Source organism: Ascaphus truei, chromosome 19 (genome assembly GCF_040206685.1).
Source record: "Ascaphus truei isolate aAscTru1 chromosome 19, aAscTru1.hap1, whole genome shotgun sequence".
Lineage (NCBI taxonomy): Eukaryota > Metazoa > Chordata > Amphibia > Anura > Ascaphidae > Ascaphus > Ascaphus truei.
In genome coordinates, this window is record NC_134501.1 from 35974077 (window position 1) to 35990533 (window position 16457).

The window sequence follows — 16457 nt, forward strand, 5'->3', positions numbered from 1 at the left end:
TTTGTAATTAGAGAGATATTTGTAGCAGAATCCCATGTATGTTCTTTTTACCCTTTTAGATACCGTTTTGTGTAATAAAAGATATGACAGATCAGAGGGGCTTCCTGTTTGCATGTGTGTTTTGGCAGAAGTGTATATGTGACCCTATAAACCTGTCTCACACCCGGGCTTGGCAGCGTGACACTAGTGCAGCGTCCTGGGGAAGAATCACTGAGCTGTTAGCAATAGATACAACGGATAGAAAAGACACTACACATAGGTTGGATTAAAGAGAGTATTTTATTGAAATAATTAATCTCTTTGCTGGTAGGGGCCTGCAGCACATTGCAGAGCGATATAGTAACACGCAGAGCAATGCATTGCAGGCCCCTCCGGCAGCAAAGGGGTGAAGACCAATGCAGGGTGTATAAAGATCTCACTGATAATTCATGCACAAAGGGCAGTTTGTTGCTGTGATCCAGAGGAAGGCGAAACATAACCCCTGCTGTGCAATGGGGGAAAAAAATTCCTTCCTGACCCCATTAAATGGCGATCGGAGGGTCCCTGGATCACTGCGCAGTGAGATCAGATGGAGCAGCACAGATCAGCGTTATTATACACAGGGGCACACTCAGTATATAGAGATGCGGGTGATGGGGCCCTTGTGCCCCTGTGTATAACGCACCTGCTCCCCCATCCCCCTGCATATCTATCCCATTCACCCTCTTTCCTCCCGCATATCTCACAGGGCCGGCCGTCCATTAGGCGGTCGCCTAGCGCGCAAAGGTTTTAGGGGCGCATTAATAATAATTATAATTTTTTACTCTTATTATTTTTTATTTATTTATATATTTTTTTAATTATTTTTCTTTTTTTATCCAGTATTTTGGCGCCCTTTTATTTTTATTATGCGTCGCGCTGGGATGCGGTCGCAGCCCCGATAGCTACGCCACTGTTTATTTTATTATTTTATTTATCTTATTATTATTTTTATACAACTGGGGCGCAAATTTTAAGTTTCCCCTAGGGCGCATGAAACCCGTGCACCGGCCCTGCTCCTTGTTCTCTCTCACCCTCTGATGACCAATATCCCTATCTCCCTCTAGTACCTGCCCCTCCCGCAGCCTTCCTGATCTTATCTGCCTCTCCTGCGGTCAAACCAACTTCTCAGGGCCCCTAGAATACCCCTGTTTCTACGCCCTGGCCCCTCTGCTACCTGCACCTGGGATCTTCTCCCCAGCCTGTGAAAGGGGAAGCAACACATCCCTCCACACCTCTCGTATTCCCCTTCGTTGTTGTCCACCTCGTCAACCCACTTGACGTCCGCCTTGAAGTCCGTCTCGCTTTCCGTCTCGCTGTCCGCCTCGCTGTCCGCCTCGCTGCCCGCCTCGCTGTCCGCCTCGCTGTCCGCCTCGCTGTCCGCCTCGCTGTCCCCCTCGCTGTCCGCCTCGCTGTCCGCCTCGCTGTCTGCCTCTCTGTCTGCCTCGCTTTCCGCCTCGCTGTCTGCCTCGCTGTCCGCCTCGCTGTCCGTCTCGCTGTCTGCCTCATAGCCCGTCTCGCTGTCTGCCTCATAGCCCGTCTCGTAGCCCGCCTCGTTGCCCGCCTTGTAGCCCGCCTCGTAGCCCGCCTCGTTGTCCGCCTCGTCGTCTGCCTCGTCGTCTGCCTCGTCATCTGCCTCGTCGTCCGCCTCGTCGTCCGCATCATCGTCCTCTAGGACAAAGGGCACCACCTTTGTGCGTCCGCTGACCTGCAGGAGACATGAAGTGTTTGTAACCAGGGACAGTGATACTCTGTATCGCTAGAGTTCCTGTGCCACTTATACCCCCTCCCCAATACCCCATTATACCGCCCTCCACAGGGCCAGTACCTGTTATACCCACCTCCCCAGGCCCAATACCCAGTTATACACCCCTCCCCAGGCCCAGTACCGTTATACCCACCTCACCAGGCCCAGTACCCAGTTATACACCCCTCCCCAGGCCCAGTACCCGTTATACCCTACACCCCTACCCAGGCCCAGTACCCGTTATACCCACCTCACCAGGCCCAGTACCCATTATATACCCCTCCCCAGAACTCCGTTATATGCCCCTCCCCAGGATCCATTATACAGACCCTCCCCAGACATAGTACCCCCTACGGTGGAGGTGTAATGCCACATGGGTAGTGGAAGGTTTCTCAGAGAAGGTGTCCCATTTACCTGTAAAGCGCTGTTTCTTGCTTCTTCCTCGTCGCTGTCCTCCTCCTCCCATGCCTGTGATACAGAGGATAGTAATGTGATTACATGAATTCCTCACTCCTATACATGTCCTGGTGCTTTATGGGGGGTTTGACGGTTAAGCCAATTGTCCACAGCACTCAAACAGTAACAATCTTCACATCTCAACGTTGCTTCGCAATGTTAGCAACGCTTCAGAGTAATAGACTCCTTCAAGGAACGTTCACCCACAGGGGGGATAGCCAGGACAGGTGTCCCGAGCCAGGTGTCTGCGGGGGGCCCGGCCGGTGCTGCAAGCTGGGTCTCTAGCCTGGCCGGCTGCCAGTACTCTCGTGGCCGGGTCCCGGATCTCCCTCTGCTGTAGGCCTCTTCTTTCTGTCCCACGCCGAGCTTCCAATGCCGGCGCACCTCTCTGATGTCAGCATGCCGGAAGTAAGCTTGGCCCAGTTTCCCGCGTGCGCCAGCGTTAAAAGCACATGGGACAGAGAGACCTGCAGCTGCGGGGAGAGCCGGGCCCGCAGAGAAGACCTGCATGACTTGCAGCGCCGGCCGGGGCCCCTGGAAGGGGGGGAGGAGGGGGGGAAGGGGGGTAAGGAGGGGGGGAGAAAGGGGGGGAGGAGGGGAGGGGAAGAAAGGGGGGGAGGGGGGAAGGAGGGGGCTTTGAAGATGTGCTGCTCAGGGGTTTGGTGCTCTTGCGTCGGGAAAAGTGATGTCTTGAGGTGTACGGGAGGGGATGTGAACGGGAGGGGCAGCGAACGGGAGGGGGGGTGAGGCGGCGAACGGGAGGGGGGGTGAAGCGGCGAACGGGAGGGGGGGTGAGGCGGCAAACGGGAGGGGTTGAGGCGGTGAACGGGAGGTGGGTTGAGGCGGCGAACGGAAGGGGGGATGAGGCGGTGAATGAGAGGGGGGTGAGGCGGCGAACGGGAGGGGGGGTGAGGCGGTGAACGGGAGGGGGGGTGAGGCGGTGAATGGGAGGGAGGTGAGGCGGCGAACGGAAGGGATGTTGAAGGGGAGGCGGGGTGAGGCGGTGAACGGGAGGTGTGTCCGCGGTAGGGTTGACGGGGAGGGGGGGTGATACATGTGTGGTGGCAGGGTATATGACCGAGTGCGTCTGCAGTTCCGAGAGGGTGTGCGTCGTGTGAGTAACAGAGGTTGGTGTGTGGGAGGCGCAGTGAAGGTGAACTGAGTCGACATTAGGGTGTGCGGGCCATAGAGGGTGGCGGAATGGCATTGCTGAGGTGAGCGGAGGTGTGGGTAAGCGGTGAACGTGAGGGGTGCTGGCAGACTACAGAGGAGTGCGTGCGGTACCGAGAGGGCGTGCGTCGTGTGAGTACTAGAGGTTGTGGGGTGGCAGGCGCGTTGAACGTGAGATGTTCCAGAGTCCACAGTAAGGTGTGAGGGACAGAGAGGGTGCCGGCGTGGCATTGGGGATGTGGTACAGAGGAGTGTGTGCGGTCCAGAGATGGTGTGCGTGTTCGCAAGTGGTGAGGGAGGGAGTGAAGACGCTCTGATCGTGAGGTGTGGGGCCACGTTAGAGTGTACAGTGTGTGGTCCCGAGCGGCATACAAATTGGGTTGAGGTGGTGGTGAGGCGGTGAACAGAGGTGTCCGAAGAGGCGTGCTACCGTGCGGTGTTGGGTGCCGGGGGTGAGTGTTGCGTGAGGGTGGGGTGCAAAAGCATAAAATGGCATATAGTTTGTTTCTAAGAAGACACTGTACCTGAGTATTCGGCAGGGGATGAGCAGTGGGGTTATTTTATTTTCTGATGTGAGAGCAGGCAGTGAGGTGTCAAAATGGCTCCCAAAGCTCAGTGAATCTTGGGAGAGTGTGGCAGTGGTGTAGGTGTGGTGAGTGAAGGCAGCAGGCCAATGAGAGGTGTGCGGGGGTGGGGGTGCCAAGGGACCAATCAGATTGGCCCGAGGCTGAGTGACGGACCAACGGACCAATCTGATTGCCCATAAGCACTGCTAACATAAAACGTTTTCAAAAATATATAGATAGATATATATATATATATATATATATATACAGTGCTTGACAAATCACCCAAAAATCTACTTGCCGAACCAAAAAATCTACTCGCCACCTAGTCCCGCCCCCAACCCCACCCACAACCCCACCCCTAGTCCCGCCCCCGCTTTTAAAAAAATACATAAATAAAATAAATTGAATAAATTCCTAGTAAGAACATTCGTTTTTGACATAAGTTTATTTATTGTGTTACATTATACGTGATATATTGGTCCTTGTTACGTGTGTGTGTGTGTATGGGAGAGAGAGATTGAGTATGTGTGTGTGTGTTTGTGTGAATAAATGTCAGATCTAGAAAAAAAAGCCAGATGTGAATGACTAGTTTCCTGAACCCCTTAACCAGTATCTGGACGTCCCCGCTTCACAATATTTAAAGCAGCAATCCCGCTTGGGATCTTACCTGATCCGCAGTCCCTCAATGTCCAGGTACCCTCATTCCCGCAATGTTATACATTGGAGGGGAGGTGTTCCTTACCTGTCTTCTGGGTTGGGGGGGATTCCGATGTCTCCCGGGTGAAGCTTGAGTCAGATCTGGAAGAAAGCAGTATAGGTTATTTCGGTGTAGTATAGGGCAGTTAAGATATACAGGGTAAATAAGATATCCAGATCGAGAGTGTGAGACAGAGAGTGTGTGAGACAGAGACAGAGAGACAGAGAGGGGAGAGAGACAGAGAGGGGAGAGAGACAGAGAGGGGAGAGAGACAGAGAGACAGGGGGAGAGAGAGAGACAGAGAGGGGAGAGAGACGGAGAGACAGAGAGGGGAGAGAGACAGAGAGGACAGAGACAGAGAGGGGAGAGAGACAGAGAAGGGAGAGAGACAGAGAAGGGAGAGAGACAGAGATGGGAGAGACAGAGAGGGGAGAGACAGAAAGGGGAGAGACCGAGAGACAGAGAGGGGAGAGACAGAGAGGGGAGAGACAGAGAGACAGAAAGGGGAGAGACAGAGAGGGAAGAGAGGGGAGAGACAGAGAGGGGAGAGACAGAGAGGGAAGAGAGGGGAGAGACAGAGAGGGGAGAGACAGAGAGACAGAGAGGGGAGAGACATAGAGACAGAGAGGGGAGAGACAGAGAGGGGAGAGAGACAGAGAGGGGAGAGAGACAGAGAGGGGAGAGAGACAGAGAGGGGAGAGAGAAAGAGGGGGGGAGAGACAGAGAGGGGGGGAGAGACAGAGAAGGGGGAGAGACGGGGGGTAACTGACTGACGGGGGGGGAGGCAACTGACTGACCTGGGGGGGTAACTGACTGACTGGGGGGGGGTGGGATGACTGATTGGGTGACTTTTGACTGACTTGGTGACTGGGTGGGGGGGTGGGATAACTGACTTGGTGACTTGGTGACTGGGTGAGGGGGTGGGATGACTGACTGGGTGACTGGGTGACTGGGTGGGGGGGTGGTATGACTGACACTGACTGACTGGGGGACTTTTGACTGGGTGGGGGGTGGGGTGACTGATTGGGTGACTGTGTGGGGGGGTGGGGTGACTGGGTGGGGTGACTGACTGGGTGACTGTGTGGGGGGGTGGGGTGACTGGGTGGGGTGACTGACTGGGTGACTGGGTGGGGGGTGACTGACTGGTGGAGGGGGGGGTGACTGACTGGGGGGTTACCTCTGGTGTCCTGCACACACACATTCTCTCTCACACACACACACACACACACACACACACACACACACACACACACACACACACACACACACACACACACACACACACAATCTCTCTCTCATACACACACACACACACACACACACACACACACACACACACACACACACACACACACACACACACACACACACACACACACACACACACACACACACACACACACACACACACACACACACACACACAATCTCTCTCTCATACCCATAGACACACACACACACACACACACACACACACTCAATCTCTCTCTCCCATACACACACACACACACACACACACACAATCTCTCACACACACACACACACACACACACACACACACACACACACACACACACACACACACACACACACACACACACACACACACACTCTCTCTCATACCCATACACACACACACACAGGAAGGGACCTGCGCCGGAGGGGAGAGAGAGAGAGGGGGGGGGGGAAACACCCCGCTACTTCCTCCCACCCCGCGCGAGCAGCGGGAGCACCGAGGGGAGAGAAACACAGGCAACTGCAGTATCTTCAGACCCGCGCGGGCAGCGGGAACACAGGAGGGGGGGAGAGAAACACCCCGGTTACTACAGCATGTGACCCGCGTGGGCAGCGTGAACACAGGATGGGGGGAGGGGAGAGAAACACCCCGGTTACTTCAGCATGTGACCCGCGCGGGCAGCGGGAACACAGGATGGGGGGGGGGGGAGAGAAACACCCCCGGTTACTTCAGCATGTGACCCGCGCGGGCAGCGGGAACACAGGATGGGGGGGGGGGGAGAGAAACACCCCGGTTACTTCAGCATGTGACCCGCGCGGGCAGCGGGAACACAGGATGGGGGGGGGGGGCGAGAAACACCCCGGCCACTACAGTATGTGACCCGCGCGGGTAGCGGGAGCACCGGGAGGAGGGGAGGGAAACACCCCGGCTTTTACAGTATGTTGAGACCCGCGCGGGCAGCGGGAGCACCGGAGAGAGGGGGAAGGATGTATCAGTGTATACAGTATATAAATATTTAAAGTGCATTAAATTCCCCCCACCTGAAGCATCTGTCCAAACTCCTCCATGACCGGATCAGTAAATTGTAAATTATAGGAGCTGACAGAATTATACAGCAGGATATGAGGAGGAGGAGGAGCAGCAGCAGACACGCATGCACGCACGCACTCAACCCCCCCCCCCATTACTTACCCATGCAGAAAGGGCGGTTTGAAGTCCTGGCAACTCCATCCCGCGTCACAGCCAATCAGCTACGATTTTTTTTTTTTTTAATTTTTTTTTTTTTCCGAACAGGGGATTTTTTTTTTGCAGAGCAGGGGAAAGGTTACTGGCCACGAGCCAATATCCGATCGCAGCTGGCGAGTTGGCGACCGGGTTTGTCGAGCACTGTATATATATATATATATATATATATATATATATATATATATATATATATATATATTGTTGTGTGTGTCTGTGCTTCTACAAGAGTATCAATCGGTGTTTATTTTAGTGGGTATGTGTGGGAATATAACTGATTGTGCGTTTGTATCTCACTCTCGCGCTCTGTTGCTCTAACACACACACACACACACACACACACACACACACACACACACACACACACACACACACACACACACACACACACACACACACACACACACACACACACACACACACACACACACACACACACACACACACACACACACAGATTCAAAGCTCCGCCATTCCCATTTACCTGTGAAGCGCTGTTTCTTGCTTCTTCCTCGTCGCTGTCCTCCTCCTTCCATGCCTGTGATACAGAGGATAGTAATGTGATCACATGTATTCCTCCCTCCTATACAGTACATGTCCTGGTGCTGTATGGGGGGTTTGACGGTTAAGTCAATTGTCCACAGCACTCAAACAGTAATAATCTTCACAACCCAACGTTGCTTCTCAATGTTAGCAACGCATTGGAGTTATAGACTCCTGCAAGGCCCGTTCCCCGACAGGGGGGGATAGCCGGTCCAGGTGTCTGTGGAAGGGCCCGGCCGGTGCTGCAAGCTTGGCCTAACCTCTAGCCTGGCCGGCTGCCAGTCCTCTCGTGGCCGGGTCCCGGATATCCCTCTGCTGCAGGCCTCTTCTTTCTGTCCCACGCCAAGCTTCCAATGCCGGCGCACATCTCTGATGTCAGCGTGACGGAAGTAAGCTTGGCCCAGTTTCTCGTGTGTGCCAGCGTTAAAAGCACATGGGACAGAGAGACCTGCAGCTGCGGGGAGAGCCGGGGCCCACAGAGAAGACCTGCAGAACTTGCAGGGCCGGCCGGGGCCCCTGCAGACACCGGGCCAGGCCGAACCATCCACAACGTAAGTCTGTTTTTTAAAAAGTATTTGGGGGGGGGGGGGAGGGGGTGTTGTTTTTATATGCATGGGGGGGGGGGTTATATGTATTGGGGGCTTTTAAATATGCATTGGGCTATTTTTTCTATGCATTGGTTTCTTTTTTTTATTTGCACTGGGGTGTGTTTATATACACTGGGGTTTGTTTATATACACTGGGGTTTGTTTATATGCACTGGGGTTTGTTTATATGCACTGGGGTTTGTTTATATGCACTGGGGTTTGTTTATATGCACTGGGGTTTGTTTATTTGCACAGGGGTTTGTTTATATGCACTGGGGTTTGTTTATATGCACTAGTGTTTGTTTATTTGCACTGGGGTTTGTTTATATGCACTGGGGTTTGTTTATATGCACTAGTGTTTGTTTATTTGCACTGGGGTTTGTTTATATGCACTGGGGTTTTTGTTTATATGCACAGGGGTTTGTTTTTATGCTTTGGGGTTTGTTTATATGCATTGGGGTTTGTTTATACGCATTGTTTTTTTTAAAAATGTATTGAGTTTATTTTATAAGCATTGTTTTTTTTTGTACACCGAGAGGGTGCATGTGTAGTGAGAATGAGAGGGAGCATATGTCTGTATATAACCATTAATGTGTGTATCTGAGTCAGTGTAAGTTACTGTCTGATAGTTTTTTATGTTTGTAAAGCATAATGAGAAGTGTGATTGTGTGTGCGCGTATGTATATATATATATATATATATATATATATATATATATATATATATATATATATATATATATATATATATAAATATATATATATAGTAGTGTGTGTCTGTGCTTCTACAAGAGTATCAATCTGTGTGTATTTTAGTGGGTGTGTGTGAATATAACTGATTGTGCGTTTGTATTTTAGGAGCAGGAACCTGTTGGTACTCAGTTCCTGCAGTTTTTTTAGGAGCAGGAACATGTGTGTGTGTATACTGTAGGTGTGAATATATATAGGAACGATACTCTGTGCCGCTATCTCTCTCTCTCTCGCTCTCTTGCTCTATCACACACACCCCTACCTACACACACACACACACACACACACACACACACACACACACACACACACACACACACACACACACACACACACACACACACACACACACACACACACACACACACACACACACACACACACACCTTTTTTAGGACGCTAGCACTGTAGCAGTGAGAGTCTTAGCAAACACTTAGGGGGCTATGCAATAAGCAGTGATAAATAGTGATGTCATTTTAAGAGCGCAAAGTGCTCTTAGAACGTAAAGTTACTCCGAGCGCTATTCACTAAGCCATGCAAACAGGCCCTTTGCGCTCTAAAACTGACTTTTTCCTGGAAAAAAGTCCAACTTTGCTCGTACGATGAGCTGTTTGCGCTGAATCCTGCCCTTCTGCGGGATTCAATAAGCAATGCAAACTTATTGTACTTATTCTAAACACATGATACATAAAGCTTGGCCCCTGAAGACGCACTTACCAGAACTCCCTCCTACTGTCTCTGTACATTCTCCCTACCTACCAATTAGACTGTAAGCTCCTCGGGGCAGGGACTCCTCTTCCTTAATGTTACTTTTATGTCTAAAGCACTTATTCCCATGATCTGTTATTTATATTATCTGTTATTTATTTGATTACCACATGTATTACTACTGTGAAGCGCTATGTACATTAATGGCGCTATATAAATAAAGACATACAATACAATACTTGAACGTTGTGCTGAATATAGCTCACCAGCTAAAGCAGGTGATAAAAAAAGCAGGACTCTGAAAAAATTCTTTGTTTAACTTTTTGCCGGCGCAAAACATCGGTTGGGATTTACCATGGGGTTTTTTGGATTGACAGATGAAGACAGAAGATAAAGAAGATCAAGAAATGGTGACAGATGAAGGTAGAAGAAGGTGATTAAAGAAAGAAAAAAGAAGATTTGGGTACCTGATCCGGATCCTGATGGCGGATGGCATCGGATGCTGTTGGAGGCCTTCAAGGTACGTGGGCTTCCTGTTACCCCGGGAGTCGGAGGGGCACCACTTCTAATGGTAAGTAATATATTCAATGTTTGTAAATGTCTCTTTTTACAGGCTTCTTCATTGGATGTGTTTTTGATTTTTTGGGTGAGGCACATTAACTGATAATATATTAATCTGTACCACTTTAGGGTACAGATTAATACATTATTATGACAATATTTGGGGGGCATTTGTGGCTTGGTATTGCTGTTGGTGTTTTTAATTTCAATTTCTTATGTGGATGTGATTGTTTGTTTTTTTTCCTGCTTAATGGTAATAAAATGTATGCGATTGGTGTTCGTTTGTAGTTAATGTTGTATTATGTTAGCTAATGCGTTTTATGGTTATTTCAGATATTGTTTGAATTTATTTCTTTGTCTTTTAATATTTATATTCATTAATGTTGTAGTAATTCATTGGTTTGATTGGCTAGTGTTACTATTCATTTTGAGTTGGTTTAGGAATTAATTGGTTTCATTGGTTAATGGTTTAATTAATTAATTGTTGATGTTGTTACTGCTTGTATTCATTGGATTAGCTGGCTACTGTTTTTATTTACTTTATTTAGGTATGCTAATGCAGTGTTTAATAATGGGCAAATAATTATCCATATCTGGATAATAGTAATTTTGCACATGATTGTACTGTATGTGTTAGGGCGGGGGGGGGGGGGGGGGTCGTGTATTGATGTTTGTTAAATCTTATTTTAATATACATGTGTTTCATAGTGTAGATGTGCAGGGTGTCTCCGGAGCTGAACCGCATTGGTTTCAGGTCCGAGGACCCCCTACTTCAGGAGATACAGGCCCTGTTATGTGGTGCCGGGATCCCCTGCACTTTCAAGCGTCTGTGTCACGTGACCGGGACATTGAAATTCTGCAGGGGATACCGGCACCCCATAACGGGGCCTATATCTCCTGAAGTAGGGGGGACCTCAGACCTGAAACCAATGCTGTTCAGCTCCGGAGACCCCCTGCTCATGTACACTATTATTCAAATGTATTTATTTAGTGTACGATCGCCTGTAACAGCCTTGCATGGAGATGGCAAATCTCCATGCAAATGTTACATGCAGCTTTTTTTCCTATCAGCTAGCGTACGTGAAGTTTAAGCTAGCAGGGGGAAAAAAAGCAACACGTACGCGGTGGGTGTTTTGAGCACGTACGTTAAAAAATGGGTTAAAGGCCTTAGTGAATCGCGTCCCCGGCCTCACTTTTTAACGGACGTGCTTTTTTTGAACATCAGAATGTAAACCCATTGAGCTTAGTGCATAGCCCCCATAGAGATACAGCGAGACATGAAGAGACACAAGATACACTCAAAAGGAACAAGAAAAGTGACAGATCTAGTATAACAAGTGACAGACATACGCAGGGTTAATAAGAAAAGAGACAGTCGGATACTCACAGAGAAATGATCAGATAGATAACCTGTAACGGTGACAGAATCAGGACAAGTTCCAATAAAAGCCAGACACACTCCGGGTAACAACGTTTTATTTAAACACCTGGAATCTTGACCCCTCCGCCTGTTGTTTGGGAAAGGCTGAGGTTTTGGGATCTAAGTGTGTGGGGTTCTCTGTGTCTGGGGAGAACCTTAAATGTTCTCTCTGTATCTGGAGAGACCCCTAAATATTCTCTCTGTGTCTGGAGAGACCCCTAAATGTTCTCTCTGTCTGGGGAGACCCCTAAATGTTCTCTCTGTGTCTGGGGAGACCCCTAAATGTTCTCTCTGTGTCTGGGGAGACCCCTAAATGTTCTCTCTGTGCCTGGGGAGACCCCTAAATGTTCTCTCTGTGTCTGGGGAGACCCCTAAATGTTCTCTCTGTGTCTGGGGAGATCCCTAAATGTTCTCTCTGTGTCTGGGGAGACCCCTAAATGTTCTCTCTGTGTCTGGGGAGATCCCTAAATGTTCTCTCTGTGTCTGGGGAGACCCCTAAATGTTCTCTCTGTGTCTAGGGAGACTCCTAAATGTTCTCTCTGTGTCTGGGTGACCACTAAATGTTCTCTCTGTGTCTGGGGTGACCCCTAAATATTCCCCAGTGTAGCTCGCTTCAAAATAACCCAGAAAAGTAGCATTGAGCCCTCGGTGACCGGGCGCTATGACCAGAGGGACTAGGCTCTCCCTTACCTGTGAGTGTGGACTACGTCCCCACTGGCCTCTCCCTCCCCCCCTTGCAGTGAGGATGACACGGCCGGGGGAAGGGCCAGGGAGGTTAGAATTAGACAGAGGCGCGGGGTCAGTCTACGCCCTGCCATGAGAGTCCCGCCCACTCTGCCCTTTATTGTGAATAATGGTAAATATGTTGGTTGTATGTGTTTAAAATAAAAAAAAGAATAAATAAACAATGAAAATGAATAACAGAAATAAAATAAAAGGTGGGCGCGGCTTATTTACACGTGTGCGTTCCTGGGGCCCATTCTCGCCAGACGGCCGGGGCCCGGGTAGGGGGAGTTACGGTCATTGGATCAGGTACCTTTGGCCTTTACCCAATGAGCGAGCACTCCGGCAGGGGGATGGCACTTATTAGGTTAATTGAAGGTTTAATAAAAATCCGCGGCCTTGCATCGCCAGACCTCGTTTTTGTGGTTATTTATGTATTGGTTATTGGGGGGGTTTGGGAAGCCAAGTGTAGAAGGGAAGAGGGGGGGGGAGGGGGGTGGTCTCACAGTCTCCGAGGTCATGTTTCTGTTTCATGTCCTGGGGGAGTTATCACAGAGACACAGAAACATCGCTGAGTTTGGGTTAGTAACTCCCTTAACCTCTCAGCAGGTGAATTCCCCCTTGGTGCTTAACACGTTAAAAACAAGCGTTGCTATTTCTCTGCATGAAGTTGCAGGTAACTGGAAGAGTTACACAGTGACGGCTATTTCATCACTCACCTTCTTCACCCGAAACGGTATTCTTATCGGTGTAATTTTTGGCTCCTCTTGGCATATCAATTCTTCGATCTGTATGCAGGACAATGCTTTAAGTCAGGGTTGTGCAACCTTTTTCCCCTGCTCCCCCCCCCCCCTCCTTACCTTGTCTCCGGCGTTCTGACGTATATATGTGATATCACTTTGCTATGGCAACGGCACATCATGTGACCTCACAGTGTCATTTGACGCCATGTTGCTGTCGCCAGAAGCCGCTGGAGACAAGGAAAGGGAACTTACAGATGCCTTACGCGCGATCGCCGGCATTTAATTTAAATGCTGTGGGGAATAGCGAGGGGCCTCTGTAAGCGCCAAGCCCCTCCTCCGCAAGAAAATGTTGCGCCCCTCGATTTGAGCACCCCTGCTTTAAGAGATATTCTGGGACCCTCCAACTCCTCCATCGGACCCTTCCTCATACTGACAGACCTTGCAGTGCTCAGTATTACCTGCTATGGTGCCTCTCAAAATACCATGCTAACTCATTCTGAACATACGTGTCCTTTCTACATGTTACTCAGCTAGTATGACTAGGGCCACAGACAGCTTCCCCGGGGCCCAGGACTAGTTTCCACCGGGGACCCTCACCCATGGGTCAGTGACCTTGCGAGACATCCCCCTCCCCAACCTGTTTTCTCTTGCACTGCCATAGACAACAAAATTTCGGCCTGCTGGCCTTTCTCAGGTAAAGTGGATAAACACACTAAAGCCAGTAAAGAAAGGCCAGCAGCCGAAACATTGTAGTCTGTGGCACAATAAATGATCTTTTTTGATTCAAATCCGTGTGCCCTTTTCCATCAATCTTATTGTATACATTGGACGAAATGCAGGTCTTCCCTGAGACTAAGGGGCACCGGTAAAGGTATCACTACTTATTGTTTTTTTTTGGTGTGCAGCAAATCCCCATCATTTTTGCGTTCTCTTGCGCTGCCCCAATCTCACACACCACCTTGCTCTCTCACCCCCCTCTTACACTCCCCCGTCACCCTTTCCTTCCCCAAAGGTTGTCCTTTAATCAGATCTTACCTCAGGTGTCTCCATCTCCCTTGGAAATGTTCTGGCTTTAAACTGTGCGGCTCCTCTTGATCCGAACTTTCTTAGCTGACCCCTTTTAGAAATCACTCACGGGCGGTTTGGGTCCGAGGGATCTAAAAAATAAGCGACTCCAAAAAGATGTGAAATGGGGCTCTGAGGGGGAGACTTAAATAGTGGAGTGGAGGGTGTGAGGCGGCGGGTCAGTGATGGAGGGTGGGAGTGGAGGGTGGGAGTGGAGGGGGGGAGAGGGAGGGGGTAGGAGTGGAGGGAGGGGAATGGAGGGGGGACAGGGGAGGGTGGAGGTGGGAGTGGAGCGGGGGAGTGGAGGGACTTAAGTGGAGACTTAAATACTAGTTAATATAATCTACTTTACTAAGAAATATCTATTAAACTAAGAAATATGATCTATTAAACTAAATATCTATTAAAACTAATTAATATAATCTATTGTACAAAGCAATATAACCTAATAAACTAAACAAATATAATCTATTTAAAAACAATACAAGAAAAAGCTGGAGAAATACTATAATACGTTAACCAAGCCACAGATGTGATGCCAATGAGCGTTGAACTCCTTGCAGATCCACCGTCAGCTGGTTGTGGCAGAAAGTGATGACATGCAGTAGAACCCAGGCACAGAGCGGTTGAGCTGTAACCACGGAAATCAGGTCAGAAATCAACACAATATTTTTTGAAATTTAGAATGAGAATGTTCTGTATGTCACATTCTGGGCTCAGACTCTGACCCTGTCAGATGTTAGCAGCTTGTGATAATAGAAGATATCCATATACTGGGATGTGATAAAAGACCTGATGGTCATTTAATACTGTGGGGGCTATGCACTAAGCTCAATGGCTTTGCGTTCTGATTTGGCCAAAAAGCAGGTTCGTTAAAAAGTGAAGCCGGGGACGCGATGCACTAAGGCCTTGAGGCCATTTTTTAACCTACCTGCCCAAAATAGCTCAGAACAGCCACAGCGTACGTGTTGCTTTTTTTTCCCCCTGCTAGCGTTCTGAACCTTTCCGTATGCAAGACTGTTACAGGCGATCGTACACGAAATAAATACATTTTAATAATAGTGTACATGAGCAGGGGGTCTGTGGAGCTGAACCGCATTAGTTTCAGGTCCGAGGTCCCCCTACTTCAGTAGATACAGGCCCTGTTGTGGGGTGCCGGTATCTCCTGCAGTTTAAAGCTCCCGCGTCACGTGACCGGGTTATTTACATTCTGCAGGGGATACCGGCACCCCATAACGGGCCTGTATATCCTGAAGTAGGGGGTCCTCGGATCTGAAACCAATGCGGTTCAGCTCAGGAGACCCCCTGCACATCTACACTAGTATTAAAACACACATAACAATAAACAATAATTCATTACCGTAGCGGCTATCCGCTAAGGTAATGAAGCTGCTTTAATGTATTTTTAATAATAGTGTGCGGGAGCAGGGGGTCCCCTGAGCTGAACCGCATTGATTTCTGCCTCAGAGACCCCCTGCTTCCCGAGTTACAGGCCCCGGTATGGGGCATCGGGTGCCAGTGCCGCCGCCATCTTTATAGCGTCCAAGACGCGACGTGGGCTCTATAAAGATGGCATCCGCACTGGCACCGATGCCCCAAACCGGGGCCTGTAACTTGGGAAGCAGGGGGTCTCTGAGGCAGAAATCAATGCGGTTCAGCTCAGGAGACCTCCTGCTCCCGCACACTATTAATAAAAATACATTAATGCAGCTTCATTACCTTAGCGGATAGCCGCTAAGGCAATTAAGGGATTAAGGCACATTAGCATGTTTATTGGGGACAATTGCCCCAATAAACAACACCCCCCCCCCGCCCCCTAACACATACAGTACTGTAATGGACAAAATTACTATTATCCACATATGGATAGTAATGCATTTGCCCATTTTAAATACATATAAATTAGAATAAATACAGTCAAAACATTTTAACACTTACTTTTTACAGGCACCCACGATGAAGGCCGTCTTCATCCTCATCTTCATTCTGCCCATGCCCCTCCGGTGCTGCAAAACATGCACAACAATCACAATAGCCAATGTAATGTCCCTTAACCCCTTAATCACCATAGCGGTTATTAACCGCTACAGTCATTAAGGGGTTAACTCACCCTCACCCACCACTCGGGAGGCCTACATACCCTCCCACACTAAGCCCCCACCCCGTGAGGCCTAACCACCCTCACCCACTAGCAAACAAACAGTAGATGGCGCTCTAATACT

General features: G+C 49.4%; 1 protein-coding gene across 1 annotated transcript; it reads right to left on the reverse strand.

Moving 5' to 3' along the window:
• Positions 1-211: 211 nt before the first annotated feature.
• On the reverse strand, positions 212-16243 carry LOC142470263 (uncharacterized). The gene is made up of 6 exons (XM_075577207.1): positions 16174-16243; positions 14206-14866; positions 13147-13215; positions 7621-7674; positions 2180-2233; positions 212-1726 (listed from the first exon to the last, which is right to left on the reverse strand). The coding sequence occupies exons 2-6, from the start codon at positions 14218-14220 to the stop codon at positions 1115-1117; spliced, it is 804 nt and encodes a 267-aa protein (XP_075433322.1). The 5' UTR covers positions 14221-14866; positions 16174-16243; the 3' UTR covers positions 212-1114.
• Positions 16244-16457: the final 214 nt, after the last annotated feature.